Source organism: Bombina bombina, chromosome 7 (genome assembly GCF_027579735.1).
Source record: "Bombina bombina isolate aBomBom1 chromosome 7, aBomBom1.pri, whole genome shotgun sequence".
Classification (NCBI taxonomy): domain Eukaryota; kingdom Metazoa; phylum Chordata; class Amphibia; order Anura; family Bombinatoridae; genus Bombina; species Bombina bombina.
The window spans coordinates 406,191,243-406,208,512 of record NC_069505.1 but is presented as its reverse complement, the minus strand read 5'-3'; the positions used below and the strand labels follow the sequence as shown (position 1 = coordinate 406,208,512).

The following is a 17,270-nucleotide window of genomic DNA, read 5'->3' as shown; positions in this document are numbered from 1 at the left end:
AGATAACTGTATTTATAATAAATATTTAAAAAAATCATGAATGAAACTCCTATTTATTTGTAACATAGAATTTGATTGTGGATCAGCGTCAAGGTAACTTTACCTTCACTTTAAGTGCATTTGTTGTAAACTTTTGGTATCTGTTCCGCCGGCTGTAGCTTGTGTTAGCTGTCATGACAAACTTTCTAATGCAGATAGTGTTTCCATTAGTAATAATCCTTTACCCGTTGTTTTTCCTTCAACATCTAATGTTCAGGATGTTCCTGTTAATGTGAAAGAATTTGTTTCTAATTCTATTAGGAAGGCTCTGTCTGTTATTCCTCCTTCCAGCAAACGTAAAAGGTCTTTTAAAACTTCTCATATTTCAGATGAATTTTTAAGTGACCGCCATCATTCTGATTTATCTGTTTCTGATGAGGATCTATCTGGTTCAGAAGATTCTGCCTCAGATATTGACACTGATAAATCTTCATTTCTCCAACATAGGTGTGTCCGGTCCACGGCGTCATCCTTACTTGTGGGATATTCTCTTCCCCAACAGGAAATGGCAAAGAGCCCAGCAAAGCTGGTCACATGATCCCTCCTAGGCTCCGCCTACCCCAGTCATTCTCTTTGCCGTTGTACAGGCAACATCTCCACGGAGATGGCTTAGAGTTTTTTAGTGTTTAACTGTAGAAAGAGATTATCTCTGATATCACTGGGGGTAAGGGCCACGCCCTTCCTCAGGATCGGCCTTTCAAGGCAAAAAATAAACCTAATTTTCGTCCCTTTCGTAGAAACGGACCAACCCAAAGTGCTACGTCCTCTAAGCAAGAGGGTAATACTTCTCAAGCCAAGCCAGCTTGGAGACCAATGCAAGGCTGGAACAAGGGAAAGCAGGCCAAGAAACCTGCCACTGCTACCAAGACAGCATGAAATGTTGGCCCCCGATCCGGGACCGGATCTGGTGGGGGGCAGACTCTCTCTCTTCGCTCAGGCTTGGGCAAGAGATGTTCTGGATCCTTGGGCGCTAGAAATAGTCTCCCAAGGTTATCTTCTGGAATTCAAGGGACTTCCCCCAAGGGGGAGGTTCCACAGGTCTCAGTTGTCTTTAGACCACATAAAAAGACAGGCATTCTTACATTGTGTAGAAGACCTGTTAAAAATGGGAGTGATTCATCCTGTTCCATTAAGAGAACAAGGGATGGGGTTCTACTCCAATCTGTTCATAGTTCCCAAAAAAGAGGGAACGTTCAGACCAATCTTAGATCTCAAGATCTTAAACAAGTTTCTCAAGGTTCCATCGTTCAAGATGGAAACCATTCGAACTATTCTTCCTTCTATCCAGGAAGGTCAATTCATGACCACGATGGATTTAAAGGATGCGTATCTACATATTCCTATCCACAAGGAACATCATCGGTTCCTAAGGTTCGCATTCCTGGACAAACATTACCAGTTCGTGGCGCTTCCTTTTGGATTAGCCACTGCTCCAAGGGTTTTCACAAAGGTACTAGGGTCCCTTCTAGCTGTGCTAAGACCAAGGGGCATTGCTGTAGTACCTTACTTGGACGACATTCTGATTTAAGCGTCGTCCCTTCCTCAAGCAAAGGCTCACACGGACATTGTCCTGGCCTTTCTCATATCTCACGGATGGAAAGTGAACGTGGAAAAGAGTTCTCTATCTCCGTCAACAAGGGTTCCCTTCTTGGGAACAATAATAGACTCCTTAGAAATGAGGATTTTCCTGACAGAGGCCAGAAAAACAAAACTTCTAGACTCTTGTCGGATACTTCATTCCGTTCCTCTTCCTTCCATAGCTCAGTGCATGGAAGTGATCGGGTTGATGGTAGCGGCAATGGACATAGTTCCTTTTGCGCGCATTCATCTAAGACCATTACAACTGTGCATGCTCAGTCAGTGGAATGGGGACTATACAGACTTGTCTCCGAAGATACAAGTAAATCAGAGGACCAGAGACTCACTCCGTTGGTGGCTGTCCCTGGACAACCTGTCACAAGGGATGACATTCCGCAGACCAGAGTGGGTCATTGTCACGACCGACGCCAGTCTGATGGGCTGGGGCGCGGTCTGGGGATCCCTGAAAGCTCAGGGTCTTTGGTCTCGGGAAGAATCTCTTCTACCGATAAATATTCTGGAACTGAGAGCGATATTCAATGCTCTCAAGGCTTGGCCTCAGCTAGCGAGGGCCAAGTTCATACGGTTTCAATCAGACAACATGACAACTGTTGCGTACATCAACCATCAGGGGGGAACAAGGAGTTCCCTAGCGATGGAAGAAGTGACCAAAATCATTCTATGGGCGGAGTCTCACTCCTGCCACCTGTCTGCTATCCACATCCCAGGAGTGGAAAATTGGGAAGCGGATTTTCTGAGTCGTCAGACATTGCATCCGGGGGAGTGGGAACTCCATCCGGAAATCTTTGCCCAAGTCACTCAGCTGTGGGGCATTCCAGACATGGATCTGATGGCCTCTCGTCAGAACTTCAAAGTTCCTTGCTACGGGTCCAGATCCAGGGATCCCAAGGCGGCTCTAGTGGATGCACTAGTAGCACCTTGGACCTTCAAACTAGCTTATGTGTTCCCGCCGTTTCCTCTCATCCCCAGGCTGGTAGCCAGGATCAATCAGGAGAGGGCGTCGGTGATCTTGATAGCTCCTGCGTGGCCACGCAGGACTTGGTATGCAGATCTGGTGAATATGTCATCGGCTCCACCTTGGAAGCTACCTTTGAGACGAGACCTTCTTGTTCAGGGTCCGTTCGAACATCCGAATCTGGTTTCACTCCAGCTGACTGCTTGGAGATTGAACGCTTGATCTTATCGAAGCGAGGGTTCTCAGATTCTGTTATCGATACTCTTGTTCAGGCCAGAAAGCCTGTAACTAGAAAGATTTACCACAAAATTTGGAAAAAATATATCTGTTGGTGTGAATCTAAAGGATTCCCTTGGGACAAGGTTAAGATTCCTAGGATTCTATCCTTCCTTCAAGAAGGATTGGAAAAAGGATTATCTGCAAGTTCCCTGAAGGGACAGATTTCTGCCTTGTCTGTGTTACTTCACAAAAAGCTGGCAGCTGTGCCAGATGTTCAAGCCTTTGTTCAGGCTCTGGTTAGAATTAAGCCTGTTTACAAACCTTTGACTCCTCCTTGGAGTCTCAATTTGGTTCTTTCAGTTCTTCAGGGGGTTCCGTTTGAACCCTTACATTCCGTTGATATTAAGTTATTATCTTGGAAAGTTTTGTTTTTAGTTGCAATTTCTTCTGCTAGAAGAGTTTCAGAATTATCTGCTCTGCAGTGTTCTCCTCCTTATCTGGTGTTCCATGCAGATAAGGTGGTTTTACGTACTAAACCTGGTTTTCTTCCAAAAGTTGTTTCTAACAAAAACATTAACCAGGAGATTATCGTACCTTCTCTGTGTCCGAGACCAGTTTCAAAGAAGGAACGATTGTTGCACAATTTGGATGTTGTTCGCGCTCTAAAATTCTATTTCGATGCTACAAAGGATTTTAGACAAACATCTTCCTTGTTTGTTGTTTATTCCGGTAAAAGGAGAGGTCAAAAAGCAACTTCTACCTCTCTTTCTTTTTGGATTAAAAGCATCATCAGATTGGCTTACGAGACTGCCGGACGGCAGCCTCCCGAAAGAATCACAGCTCATTCCACTAGGGCTGTGGCTTCCACATGGGCCTTCAAGAACGAGGCTTCTGTTGATCAGATATGTAGGGCAGCGACTTGGTCTTCACTGCACACTTTTACCAAATTTTACAAGTTTGATACTTTTGCTTCTTCTGAGGCTATTTTTGGGAGAAAGGTTTTGCAAGCCGTGGTGCCTTCCATTTAGGTGACCTGATTTGCTCCCTCCCTTCATCCGTGTCCTAAAGCTTTGGTATTGGTTCCCACAAGTAAGGATGACGCCGTGGACCGGACACACCTATGTTGGAGAAAACAGAATTTATGTTTACCTGATAAATTACTTTCTCCAACGGTGTGTCCGGTCCACGGCCCGCCCTGGTTTTTTTAATCAGGTATGATAATTTATTTTCTTAACTACAGTCACCACGGTACCATATGGTTTCTCCTATGCAAATATTCCTCCTTAACGTCGGTCGAATGACTGGGGTAGGCGGAGCCTAGGAGGGATCATGTGACCAGCTTTGCTGGGCTCTTTGCCATTTCCTGTTGGGGAAGAGAATATCCCACAAGTAAGGATGACGCCGTGGACCGGACACACCGTTGGAGAAAGTAATTTATCAGGTAAACATAAATTCTGTTATTTATTTAAAATGGAATTTATTCGTTCTTTACTTAAAGAAGTATTGATTGCATTAGATATGGAGGAGTCTAGTCCTCTTGATACTAAATCTACTAAGCGTTTAAATTCGGTTTTTAAACCTCATGTAATTATTCCAGAAGTTTTTCCAGTTCCTGATGCTATTTCAGAAGTAATTTCTAGGGAATGGAATAGTCTGGGTACCTTATTTACTCCTTCTCCAAGGTTTAAGAAATTGTACCCTGTGCCATCTGATAGATTAGAGTTTTGGGACAAAATCCCTAAAGTTGATGGGGCTATCTCTACTCTTGCTAAACGTACTACTATTCCTACAGCGGATAGTACTTCCTTTAAGGATCCTTTAGATAGGAAGCTTGAATCCTTTCTAAGGAGAGCTTATTTATGTTCAGGTAATCTTCTTAGACCTGCTATTTCTTTGGCTGATGTTGCTGCAGCTTCCACTTTGTGGTTGGAGGCTTTAGCGCAACAAGTGTCAGACCATAATGCTTTAAGCATTGTTAAACTTCTTCAACATGCTAATAACTTTATTTGTGATGCCATTTTTGATATCATTAGAATTGATGTCAGGTATATGTCTTTAGCTATTTTAGCTAGAAGAGCTTTATGGCTTAAATCTTGGAATGCAGATATGACTTCTAAGTCAACTTTACTTTCTCTTTCTTTCCAAGGTAATAAATTATTTGGTTCACAGTTGGATTCAATTATTTCAACTGTTACTGGGGGGAAAGGAACCTTTTTGCCTCAGGACAAAAAATCTAAAGGTAAATACAGGGCTGCTAATCGTTTTCGTTCCTTTTCCTCAGAATAAGGAACAGAAGCCTGACCCTTCCCCTACAAGGAACGGTTTCCGTTTGGAAACCATCTCCAGTCTGGAATAAATACAAGCCTTTTAGAAAGTCAAAACCAGCTCCTAAGTCCACATGAAGGTGCGGCCCTCATTCCAGCACAGCTGGTAAGGGGGCAGGTTACGGTTTTTCAAAGATATTTGGATCAATTCGATTCACAGTCTTTGGATTCAGAACATTGTTTCACAAGGGTACAGAATAGGTTTCAAGGTAAGACCACCTGTGAGAAGATTTTTTCTCTCTCGCATTCCAGTAAACCCAGTGAAGGCTCAGGCATTTCTGAAATGTGTTTCAGACCTAGAGTTGGCTGGGGTAATTGTGCCAGTTCCAGTTCTGGAACAGGGTCTGGGGTTTTATTCAAATCTATTCATTGTACCAAAGAAGGAGAATTCCTTCAGACCAGTTCTGGATCTAAAAATATTGAATCGTTATGTAAGGATACCAACATTCAAAATGGTGACTTGTTCAGCAAGGGCATTATATGTCTACAACAGACTTACAGGATGCATATCTTCATATTCCAATTCATCCAGATCACTATAAGTTCCTGAGATTCTCTTTTCTAGACGAGCATTACCAGTTTGTTGCCCTTCCGTTTGGCCTAGCAACAGCTCCAAGGATTTTTTCAAAGGTTCTCGGTGCCCTTCTCTCTGTGATCAGAGAACAGGCTATTGCGGTATTTCCTTATTTGGACGATATCTTGGTACTTGCATACTTTTACTAAATTCTACCATTTTGATGTTTTCTCTTCAGAAGCAGTTTTTGGTAGTAAAGTACTTCAGGCAGCTGTTTCAGTTGATTCTGCTGTTTATTTCATTTTTTTGATTTGGGTTGTGGATTATTTTTTCAGCGGAATTGGCTGTCTTTATTTTATCCCTCCCTCTCTAGTGACTCTTGCGTAGAAGTTCCACATCTTGGGTATCTGCTATCCCATACGTCACTAGCTCATGGGCTCTTGCTAATTACATGAAAGAAAACATAATTTATGTAAGAACTTACCTGATAAATTCATTTCTTTCATATTAGCAAGAGTCCATGAGACCCACCCTTTTTATGGTGGTTATGATTTTTTGTGTATTAAAGCACAATTATTCCAATTCCTTATTTTTTGATGCTTTCGCTCCTTTCTTATCACCCCACGTCTTGGTTATTCGTTAAACTGAATTGTGGGTGTGGTGAGGGGTGTATTTATAGGCATTTTTGAGGTTTGGGAAACTTTGCCCCTCCTGGTAGGATTGTATATCCCATACGTCACTAGCTCATGGACTCTTGCCAATATGAAATAAATGAATTTATCAGGTAAGTTCTTAAATAAATTGTTTTAGGTCACATGTATAAGCTGTATTGTGACAGTAATTATTACCTTTCTGATTACAGTACTGTACTGATGGTACTATGTATACAATTGTATTACAAATGATATAAACTACCTTTAGGTCACATGTATAAGCTGTATAATGTAAATATTGCCTAAATCAGTGATTTTCAACCTTTTTTTTTTGCTGTGGCACACTTTTTTACATTAAAAAAATCCTGCGGCACACCACCATCCCAAAATTTTACAAAATCACACATTGTAGCCTAATACAGCATACAGTGTGTATGTATATATATGTATACACACGCACACACACACACACACACACTGTACTGTCATGCCATGCCTCCTACAAACTATACATGACATACTGACATTCATTCACAAACAATCATAATGATTGTCTGTGAATGAATGTCAATATGTCATGGTTGTAAATGATGCCTGATGAGCCTGTCACATACCTCCCAATATTTCAACATTTGAAAGAGGGATACCCCGGCTGGCTGGAACTGTTCTGGAGGAGGAGCAAAGCTGTGCCAGCATGCATGGGGAATTGAAGTGTCGCAGCATGTAGACCCGGCACTAGACACGTGTTGTGGAGGGTGGGGGTTCCTTCCAAGTGTGAACACTGGTCGGGGAAGCGAGCTGCCGCTGCGCTAGTGCGCTGTTACCCTCAGTCATCATCTCACTCAAAAAAAAAAAAAACGGCCCAGAATAAAAAACAAACAAAATTTAAAAAATATGTCACACTGTTGTCAGACTGCCGCGGCACACCTGAGGATCTCTCACGGCACACTAGTGTGCCACAGCACACTGGTTGAAAAACACTGGCCTAAATGACATAAGATATTGTTGTTTACACTTGGTTCAATCCCCTCTCCAAACTGTCCCATTTTACAGATGCAAATATATAAATATTCCGAAATCCAAACCATTTCCAGTTCCAGGCCACTTGGATGAAGGGTTTCTACTTGCATTACTACTATATATATTATTTGTATAGTCTGTGCTGGCTTCATGTCCCTCGTGGCTATGACATTAGTCCTACAGCAGAGGAGAGAAAAGAAATAAATAAAACTTTTGTTTTACATCTGTGATTGCTGCAGGTTCTGGTTCTTCTCGATGTCACACCGGACCAGTCCATGGTGGATGAAGGAGTTGCCAGGGAAGTGATCAACCGCATCCAAAAACTAAGGAAAAAGGTTTGTTATGGCTTTTATTTCCCCTGAGCAATGCAAAATTAAACTTCCAGGATTAAAGCAGAGCAAGCACTTTTAATCAATTTTCCATTTTACTTCTGTTATCTTATTTGCTTAATTTTCTTGGTATCCTTTACTGCAATGCATACCTAGGTAGACTCAGGAGCAGTAATGACATACTGGGAGCTAGCTGCTGATTGGTGGCTGCACATATATACCTCTTGTCTTTGGCTCACCTGATGTGTTCAGTCAATAGTGTATTGCTGCTCCTTCAAGAAAGGATACCAAAAGAAGGAAGCAACTATTATAATAGAAGAAAATTGGAAAATTTTTAAAATGATATGTTCTGTCTTAGTCATGAAATAAAAATGTGGGTTTCATGTCCTTCAAATGTAAATATTGATAATACATTTTAGGTGTTTACTTATATTTAGCACATTTCGTTCCCTACTATATTTAATCCATTTATGGGACAAGAGCCGTCCGCGAGGTTTGATCTTCCAGCCCCTGTTGAGTGTCAGTCATGTTGCCTTAGCATGTGGAAAGTAATTTAGGCTTCATATAATTGCTTCTATTGTAGTTGTATTATCAGATAATTGCTCTGTGTTTTCTAATAGCAGAATATAAAGGTTCTCTTCCAGCGGCTGTAACGTATTCTGAACTCCCTAAACTTATTACCAGCAGGCAGCCAACCCTTCACCTTTTGGGGGAATATAAAAACAACCTTCTATTTTTTAAGTTGAATTTAGATTTATTCTGGCTAAAAACTTTTTTTGTAGGTTAATCTCATTGCAAGTGGGATAATATATTATTTTGATAATATATAGCAGAGTTTGGTCTGAAGCGAAGAAGGTTAAACCTCTGAGATATGGCGGTGTGACATTCTAAGAATAATCTGTATAATGTTAGATCTTTCTTAAAAGCAGATCTAATGCAAAAATAAAATGCTCTTATTGTATAGAACATTTTGTATTAGCACTAGTGTCCCTTGCAAATCTTTATTTAACCCCCGCAAGAAGGTTTAATACATAGCTAATGTCCTGCTCAGACTTTAAACACATTGCAGTCTCTGACATGGCTGGTTGATTGGTAGCTATGCGTGTATGTCGCTTCTGATTGGCTCATCAGAAGTGCCCTGCTCAGGAGCTGTAGTGGGTTGTAGATGGCCTTGACTTTAGCTGTGTGTTTAACTGCTTTAGATGAATTAACACCTTGTTTGCAAGGAACACTAGAGCTAACAAGTAATTTGCATTATAATGTATTGTTATAAGTCTGATTAGCTAAAAAAAAAACGCATTGCAGTACTGTTTAGCAGCTAAATGGTTAAAGCAACATTCTGTTGTGTTAAAAAGAGTTAAACGCAATTATAACATACTAAAGAGCCATAGTTCATATCCACTCCAGTGTAGGGCACTTCCTTATGAGCCAATCAGATACAACATATGCACGTAACTATCAATTACCAGCTGTATTCTTATCAGGAATAATGTGTATGCTTAATGTGTTTAATAATAAATGCTGTAACAAATTAGATTATTATTTTAGAATGTCTCGCGTACATCACACTGTTGTAGTTTTTTTACTTGATCCTCCTGATTCAATGTGAATTGGTAGTATAAAACAGGATTGGAGAAACAGGAGCGCTACAGCTAAAGGTGGATACAAAAATCCAAGTTAAATATAAATATAAATATTAATGTGACTCCTAAATATTGAGTGTGAGTATCTGAATATTAAATGAGAGGTATATACCTTCAATTAGAACAAACCAATATTAAATTAAATAAATGGTGATTAATAAATGTGAGAATAATCGATGTTCAACCAGATATGTAGAAAGTGGCTAGTGCCAAAATGTATTTACACATAAAACCAACACAATCAGTAAACACTATAAAAATCTAATTTAAAAAACGGACGTCTCCGTTAGCTAAAAATTAGGTTGCCACCACATATAAAATCTGTGAAATCGAGCCTCTGATCCGTTGGCTGAGTCTGTTCAATATAACATTGGTATTGCCCCATATGCCCGAAATTGTCCTCAAATCTCTCACAATATGTGGACACTTTCCTACAAAAGTTTGTGAGGAATTTGGACTCATATCTGAGGGATTCAACTCAAGTCCTTAACATTTTAGAACAACTAAACTGGGGAGATGACCTAATTTTAGTAACTGGAGACATTACTTCTTTATACACAGTAATAGACCATGATAAAGGAATCCTGGCTATTAAGAAATATCTAGATAAGGACTCTGAGATGAGGTCAGAACAGAAAGAATTCCTATTAAAGAGTATATCTTTCATATTAAGAAACAATTATTTTATGTATAATAATACATTTTATTTGCAGATAGAGGGTACGGCTATGGGCACGAGGTTCGCACCAAGTTACGCCAACCTTTTTGTTGGCAGTTGGGAGGAGTCTTTCTTCCAATTGGGTGACTATGGTGCGAACCTCGTGCTCTATAGACGGTACATTGATGATGTCCTGATAGTTTGGAGAAGGTCCGAATTAAAACTACAAGAGTTGTTCTCTGATATGAATGCTAATGATATGGGTTTAAAGTTTACTTTCGATACAGCAAAGAAAGAGTAGTCTTTTTGGATTTAGAAATTATGGCTATTAATAAGAATTTGGAAACAAAAACATATTTTAAGGAGGTTGACTCCAATAATTTTATTCATGCCAACAGCTGTCACCTCCAACAATGGAAAGATAACATACCTGTGGGCCAAAGTCTGAGAGTGAAGAAAAATTGCTCTAGACTCTCAGATTTTGAGAACCAAATAGAGACTCTAATCGAAAAATTTAAAGATAGGGGCTATAATGATGAGGTTGTCAATAAGGCTGTGATGAGGGCAAGGGATACTGACAGGAAAGCTCTCCTTTCATATATACAAAAGATTCCTATTAATAATCAGGAGGTAATTGATGTTCCTTTCGTAACGGAATATAATGTAGATCATGGTATCGTGAGAAAGATTTTAAATAAATATTGGTCGATACTCAAGGCAGACCCCATACTGGGTGAATCACTCCCAGATAAACCGAGAATGATTTTTAGAAAAGCAAAGAACTTTAAATCAATTTTGGCACCTAGTGCTCGTAATATCAATCCAAAACAAAGTCTCATACAAAAGAATTTACGTGGAGGAAAGATATCAGTTTTTTTTCCCCTGTTACTCCTGCAAGGCCTGCAAACATAGTGACAAAAGAAATGTAGTAAGTGTCCTAAAGTCAGGAGAAGAAATTATCATTAAAGATTGTATTAGATGTACTACGAAGGGAGTAATTTATATCCTCAAATGCACTTGTAATTTGGTGTATTTCGGAGAGACTAAAAGAATGATTAGAGACAGGATAAGGGAGCACCTCCTGTGCATTGAGAAGGGAGCTGAGGACACCAATCTTTACAAACATTTTAAATCAACACAAATTATTTAAAATATTGGGGGATACTACTGGTCAAGCAGAATTGGAGGGGGGGGGGGGTAATATAGAAACATTTCTAAAACTGAAAGAGGCTGAACTCATTTACAGATATGATACTCTATTTCCTGCTGGCCTAAATTCGGAGTTGGATATCTCTCCATTTTTATTAGATTAATATTGGCCACTTGAACCATACGAATTATATTTTATTTTATCCCACTGAATATACTTTATTTTGACCCCTAGTAATCTTGGACATGTACCCTAAACTGCTCTTTATTTTATATGATAATTTTAAATTATATTTAAAAAATTTTTTTTTACAATTTTAAGGAGATTTAATGTATGGTTATGCTATAATATATTGTACCATATTGTATTAAATATTAATAAACTATTAGATTATTTTTAAAAAACTTTTATCTATATAAGTTAAGTCATTAGTGATGTGGTGAAGAGTAGATATATATATTAATTTCTCATTTGGTTGCCCACAATATAGAGGTTCGCCAATACCACCTTAAAATTTATACTACCTTAAAAGAGACTTAATGAATCTGACCAATAAGAAGTCAGCTACACCTTTAAAAAGGTACACATGTTGCAACTAATCTATCTTGAAAAAGCCCTGTATAGGGAGAAACGCGTTGATGTGTTGTAACTTGAAGTGACTGTTCATTTGTCTGTAGCTGGAGCTGCATATATCCCTTTTGGAAAACGCTGTGATCCTAATTGGTTAATCACAGACTTTGAATGTAAGGATTGGGACAATTGCTAACAAGTTTAGCCGATTCTACAAAACCAAACACTCTCTCTTGCTGGCACTCTTCAGAATTGGTTGAGAAGTCCTAATAGAGTGTCTCTTCTACACAAGTATCCTGCGTGCTGTTGGGCACCTAAGAGCAGATTCTTTACATTGTGAATCCATCCACTACCTTCTCAAGTTGATTCGCAATCAGGACCAATCAGACGGCCGATCTGAGACAGCGCCCGCATAAGCGACGTCATTCCGCTACGGCTGTAATTTCACTCACGGAGGACACAGTGTGTATACAGCCCGGTGGTAAGCCTGCGTTTGCTAGCAAGCAAATTTTTTCGAACTTCTTCCTTGCAATACCAATGTTATATTGAACAGACTCGGCCAACTGATCAGAGGCTCGATTTCACAGATTTTATATGTGGTGGCAACCTAATTTTTAGCTAACGGAGACGTCCGTTTTTTAAATTAGATTTTTATAGTGTTTACTGATTGTGTTGGTTTTATGTGTAAATAAATTTTGGCACTAGCCACTTTCTACATATCTGGTTGAACATCGATTATTCTCACATTTATTAATCACCATTTATTTAATTTAATATTGGTTTGTTCTAATTGAAGGTATATACCTCTCATTTAATATTCAGATACACTCAATATTTAGGAGTCACATTAATATTTATATTTAACTTGGATTTTTGTATCCACCTTTTAGCTGTAGCTCTCCTGTTTCTCCAATCCTGTTTTATGCTATGACCTATGTGAGGGACTCTTAGGTTCTTTCAGGAGCTTGGTGGTCTCACCCTGCGCTCATTATATACCCCCCCCCCTTTTTTTGTGAATTGGTAGTACTTATCTTGCAGAGATGTCACTTGAATATTTCTTTTAAATTAAGGGAAACTTAGTCCCAACTGATGAGATCACTGTGTACTACCGATCTCATCCGGAGGGAGATTACTTGCAGTCTGTCATTGAGGGACACACAGACTTTATCTTCGCTACCATAAAGTCTCCACTGAAACAGTATCCAGTTCCCCCGTCTTCTAAAGTGGTTATACAGGAGAAGACACAGGTAAGTTACCTATGGGAACCGTTTAGCTTGTTACTTTCATACCATTTAGCTTGTTACTTTCATACCATTTAGCTTGTTATTTTCATACCGTTTAGCTTGTTACTTTCATACCATTTAGCTTGTTATTTTCATACCGTTTAGCTTGTTACTTTCATACCATTTAGCTTGTTATTTTCATACCGTTTAGCTTGTTACTTTCATACCGTGTAGCTTGTTACTTTCATACCGTGTAGCTTGTTACTTTCATACCGTGTAGCTTGTTACTTTCATACAGTGTAGCTTGTTACTTTCATACCGTGTAGCTTGTTACTTTTAAACCGTTTAGCTTGTTATTTTCAAACCATTATACTTTTTTGTTATCACAAAAAATTAAAAAATTAGCTACAGGACATTCTTGTACATATGTAATAACTGTTTGTTTTTGGATTTTTTTTCTTTCCATTTTGTTGTAATTCATATCTGACAACTGTGTCTCTTCTGTTTTAGCTGAAAGGCTCAGAGTTGGAGATCACTCTTGTCAAAGGCTCCTCTCATTCCGCAGACGTATCATCAGGCCCTGCCTGCGCTTATATCAACCTTAACATTTCAGTTAATGGGACAGAGCAAAGTAAGACATGGGATGCTTTCTGCACTTTTGTTTTATGGCGCAGCAATGCTGTGTTTTCATGTCACCTGTAGATCTGCTGAGGTTTTTATCGCTGCATAAGTGAGCATCTACTGTCCGGTGCCAGGTATTGGATATGAATACGGCAAAAAGCACTAAATGGATCAACCATTTTGCTGATCAAATTTTTATGTTCAGGAATGTCAGCGTCTGTCCAGCTCTCTCTTGTCATTATTAATAATTAAGAAATATATTTATTTCCAATGGCATGGAGAGTCCACAAATCCATTCAATTACTAGTGGTAATTCAACTCCTGGCCACCAGGTGTTGGCAAAGAACACCCCAGCAGAGCTTCAAGTATCCTCCCACTTCCCACAATCCCCAGTAATTCTTTGCCTGTGTAGGTGGTGTGCGAAGATGGTGTCTGAAGAAAATAAAGTGATTAATCCTTTAATGGGTACTTTTCCCTGCAAGCACGGATTGGGGCTATGCTGTGCCCATGTAATCATCTTTAGTAATAGTAATGTGGCTTTTAGCAGTTGGAAGGCGGTAAGGTAGTCCTTGCTTACCTTCCAACATGTATGCTACCCCTTTATAGAAAACCATGGTTGGTTACTCTGTTTTTCTGAGGTCGGCTGAGTCTGTCATACCTGTTGCTGTACCTGCCCTGCAGCGGATCCAAGGTAAGTGCTTTTGCCTTCTAGGTGAGAAGGATGCAGCATTTAGGAATATCCTTTTAAAAAGGGTGGATCTTTATGGGATTGGATATTCCTTTAATTGGGGGATTTATTATGGGCAGCAGATCAGGGCACTGAGAGAAAGGCTTTTTATTTCTGGCTTAAGACTTTACCCTTATTCTGGTAATATTCTTCTATGACTCACTACCTGGACAATATCTTGGTTCAGGCGCCATCTTTTCATTTAGCAAGATCCCATACAGATTCACTGTTGTCTATTCTCTGCTCTCACGGGTGGGAGGTGAATTTGGGGAAGAGTTCCTTGGTGCCAAATGCCAAGGTATGTTTTCTGGGAACTATCATAGATTCAGTTTCCAAAACTTCTTGCTGCCTATACTTCTCTTCAGTCCACTTTCTGTCCTTCAGTGGCTCTGTGTATGGAAGTAATTGGTCTCATGGTGACTTCAATGGACATTACTCAGTTTGTTCGTTTCCATCTAAGACCTCTATAGTTATGCATGCTCAGACAATGGAACGGGACCTCTCCCAGAAGATAGTTCTAGACGCCCAGACAAGAGGCTCTCTGTCCTGGTGGATCTCCTAGGATCATCTGTCCCAGGGATCATGTTTCCTGAGACCATCTTGGGAGATTGTGACCACGGATGCCAACCTGTCGTGCTGGGGAGCAGTTTGGAGTTCCTTAAGAGTTCATGGACTTTTGACTCTAGAGGAGTCTTCCCTCACAATAAATATCTTAGAGTTGAGAGCAATCTTCAATGCTCTGCCAGCTTGGCCTCAACTGAGTTTCCTCCGGTTTATCAGATTCCATTCAGATAACATCAATTCGGGGGCATATATCAACCACCAGGGACGAACTTTGATTTTTTTCCGCTATAAAGGAGGTGACTCGCATTCTTCAGTGGGCAGAGGCTCACAATTGTCACCTTTCTGCTATCTACATCCCAGGGGTGGCCAATTGGGAAGCAGATTTTCTGAGCAGGCAGACGTTTCATCCAGGGGAGTGCGCTGTTCATCCTGGAAGTATTCTCAGTGATAACTCTCAGTTGGGGAGTTCCTGAGTTGAGTCTAATGGCGTCTTCTAAACGCCAAGCTTCCAAAGTACGAGTCAAGATCAATAGATCCGCAAGCGGCACTAATCAAAGCTTTGGCGGTTCCTTGGGACTTCGGTCTCGGGTACCTGTTTCCTTAGTTTGCTCTTCTTCCTCAGGTGATAGCTCGTTTCAAACAGAAGAGGGTGTCAGTGATCCTAATCAGCCCAGCCTGGCCTCGCATAGATTGGTTCGTGGATCTGGTGAAGATGTCTTGTCTTCCTGCTTGGAAGTTACCTCTGAGGAAGGACCTTCTCTTTCAGGGTCCATTCCTCCATCCAAATCTAGTTTATCTGAAGCTGACTGCTTGGAGATTGAACGCTTAGTCTTGTCTAGACGAGGGTTTTCTGTAAAGGTTATTGATACTATGATTCAGACTCGTAAGCCAGTAACTCGCAAGATTTACCATTAGGTATGGCGTCAATGCCTTTATTTGTGCGAATCTAGGGTTTTCTCTTGGAGTCAAGTGAGAGGTCCCTATATTCTGTCTTTCCTTCAGGAGGGCCTGGAGATTGGTTTGTCAGTTAGTACTCTGAAGGGTCAGATCCCAGCCCTGTCAGTTCTTTTGCAAAAACGACTAGCAGTTTTGCCAGATGTTCAATCCTTTGTTCAGGCCTTGGTCAGAATCAGGCCTGTGTTTAAGACAATTGCTCCTCCATGGAGCTTAAAGGGACACTAAACGCACATTTTTTCTTTAATGATTCAGATAAAACATCAATTTTAAGCAACTTTCTAATTTACTCCTATTATCAATTTTTCTTTGTTCTTTTGCTATCTTTATTTAAAAAGCAGGAATGTGATGCATAGGAGCCGGCCCATTTTTGGTTGAGAATCTGGGTTATGCTTGCTTATTGGTGGGTAAATGTAAGCCTCCAATAAGCAAGCGCTATCCATGGTGCTGATCCTAAAATGGGCTGGCTGTAAAGTTTTACAATCGTGATTTTCAAATAAAGATAGCAAGAGAACAAAGACAAATTGATAATTGGAGTAAATTAGAAAGTTAATTAAAATTGCATGCTCTGTCTGAATCATGAAAGAAAAAATTTGGGTTCAGTGTCCATTTAATTTTGTTCTTAGGGTTCTGCAGCAGGCTCTGTTTGAGCCTATGCACTCTGTTGATATTAAATTGGTATCTTGGAAGGTTTTGTTTCTTTTTGCTATTTCCTCTGCTCGTAGAGTCTGAGCTTTCGGCTTTACAGTGTGACCCTCCTTACCTTATTTTTCATGCGGATAAGGCGGTCCTTCGTAATAAATTCAGTTTCCTTCCTAAGGTGGTTTAGGACCGTAATATTAATCAAGAAATTGTCGTCCCTTCGTTCTGTCCTAATCATCCTCCTCAGAAGGAGCGTTTGTTGCACAATTTGGATGTTGTGCGTGCTCTGAAATTCTATCTGCAGGCAACTAGGGATGTTCATGAATCTTCTTCCCTCTTTGTCTTATTCTCTGGTAAACGGAAGGGCCAGAAGGCCACTTCTTCTACTCTTTTTTTGTTGAGAAGTGTTATTCGTTTGGCTTATGAGATAGCTGGACATCAGCCTCCTGAGAGAATTACGGCTCATTCCACTAGGGCTGTCTCTTCTTCTTGGGCTTTTAAAAATGAGGTTTCTGTGGAACAAATCTGCAAGGCGGCCACTTGGTCCTCTCTGCATACTTTTTCCAAATTTTACAGATTTGATGTTTTTGCCTCAGCTGAGGCTTCCTTTGGGAGAAAAGTTCTTCAAGCGGTGGTGCCTTCTGTTTAGGACTGCCTGTCTTGTTCTCCCTCCCTTCCATTTTGTGTCCTCTAGCTTGGGTATTGGTTCCCACTAGTAATTGAATGGATTCGTGGACTCTCCAAGCTATTGGAAAGAAAACAAAATGTATGCTTACGTTTTATAAATTCTTTTCTTTTCTTTCCTGGCATGGAGAGTCCATGACCCGCCCTTATTTTTTACAACGGCTTTTGCTATTTTCTAAACT

General features: G+C 40.1%; 1 protein-coding gene across 1 annotated transcript in view; it reads left to right on the top strand.

Moving 5' to 3' along the window:
* IARS1 (isoleucyl-tRNA synthetase 1) overlaps positions 1–17,270 on the top strand; it is a 299,311-nt gene that overhangs the window by 253,137 nt on the left and 28,904 nt on the right. Inside the window, exons 28-30 of the mRNA XM_053721177.1 lie at positions 7,563–7,658; positions 12,744–12,920; positions 13,407–13,527. Coding sequence (XP_053577152.1) covers positions 7,563–7,658; positions 12,744–12,920; positions 13,407–13,527 — 394 coding nt within the window. The remainder of the gene's footprint in view (positions 1–7,562; positions 7,659–12,743; positions 12,921–13,406; positions 13,528–17,270) is intronic.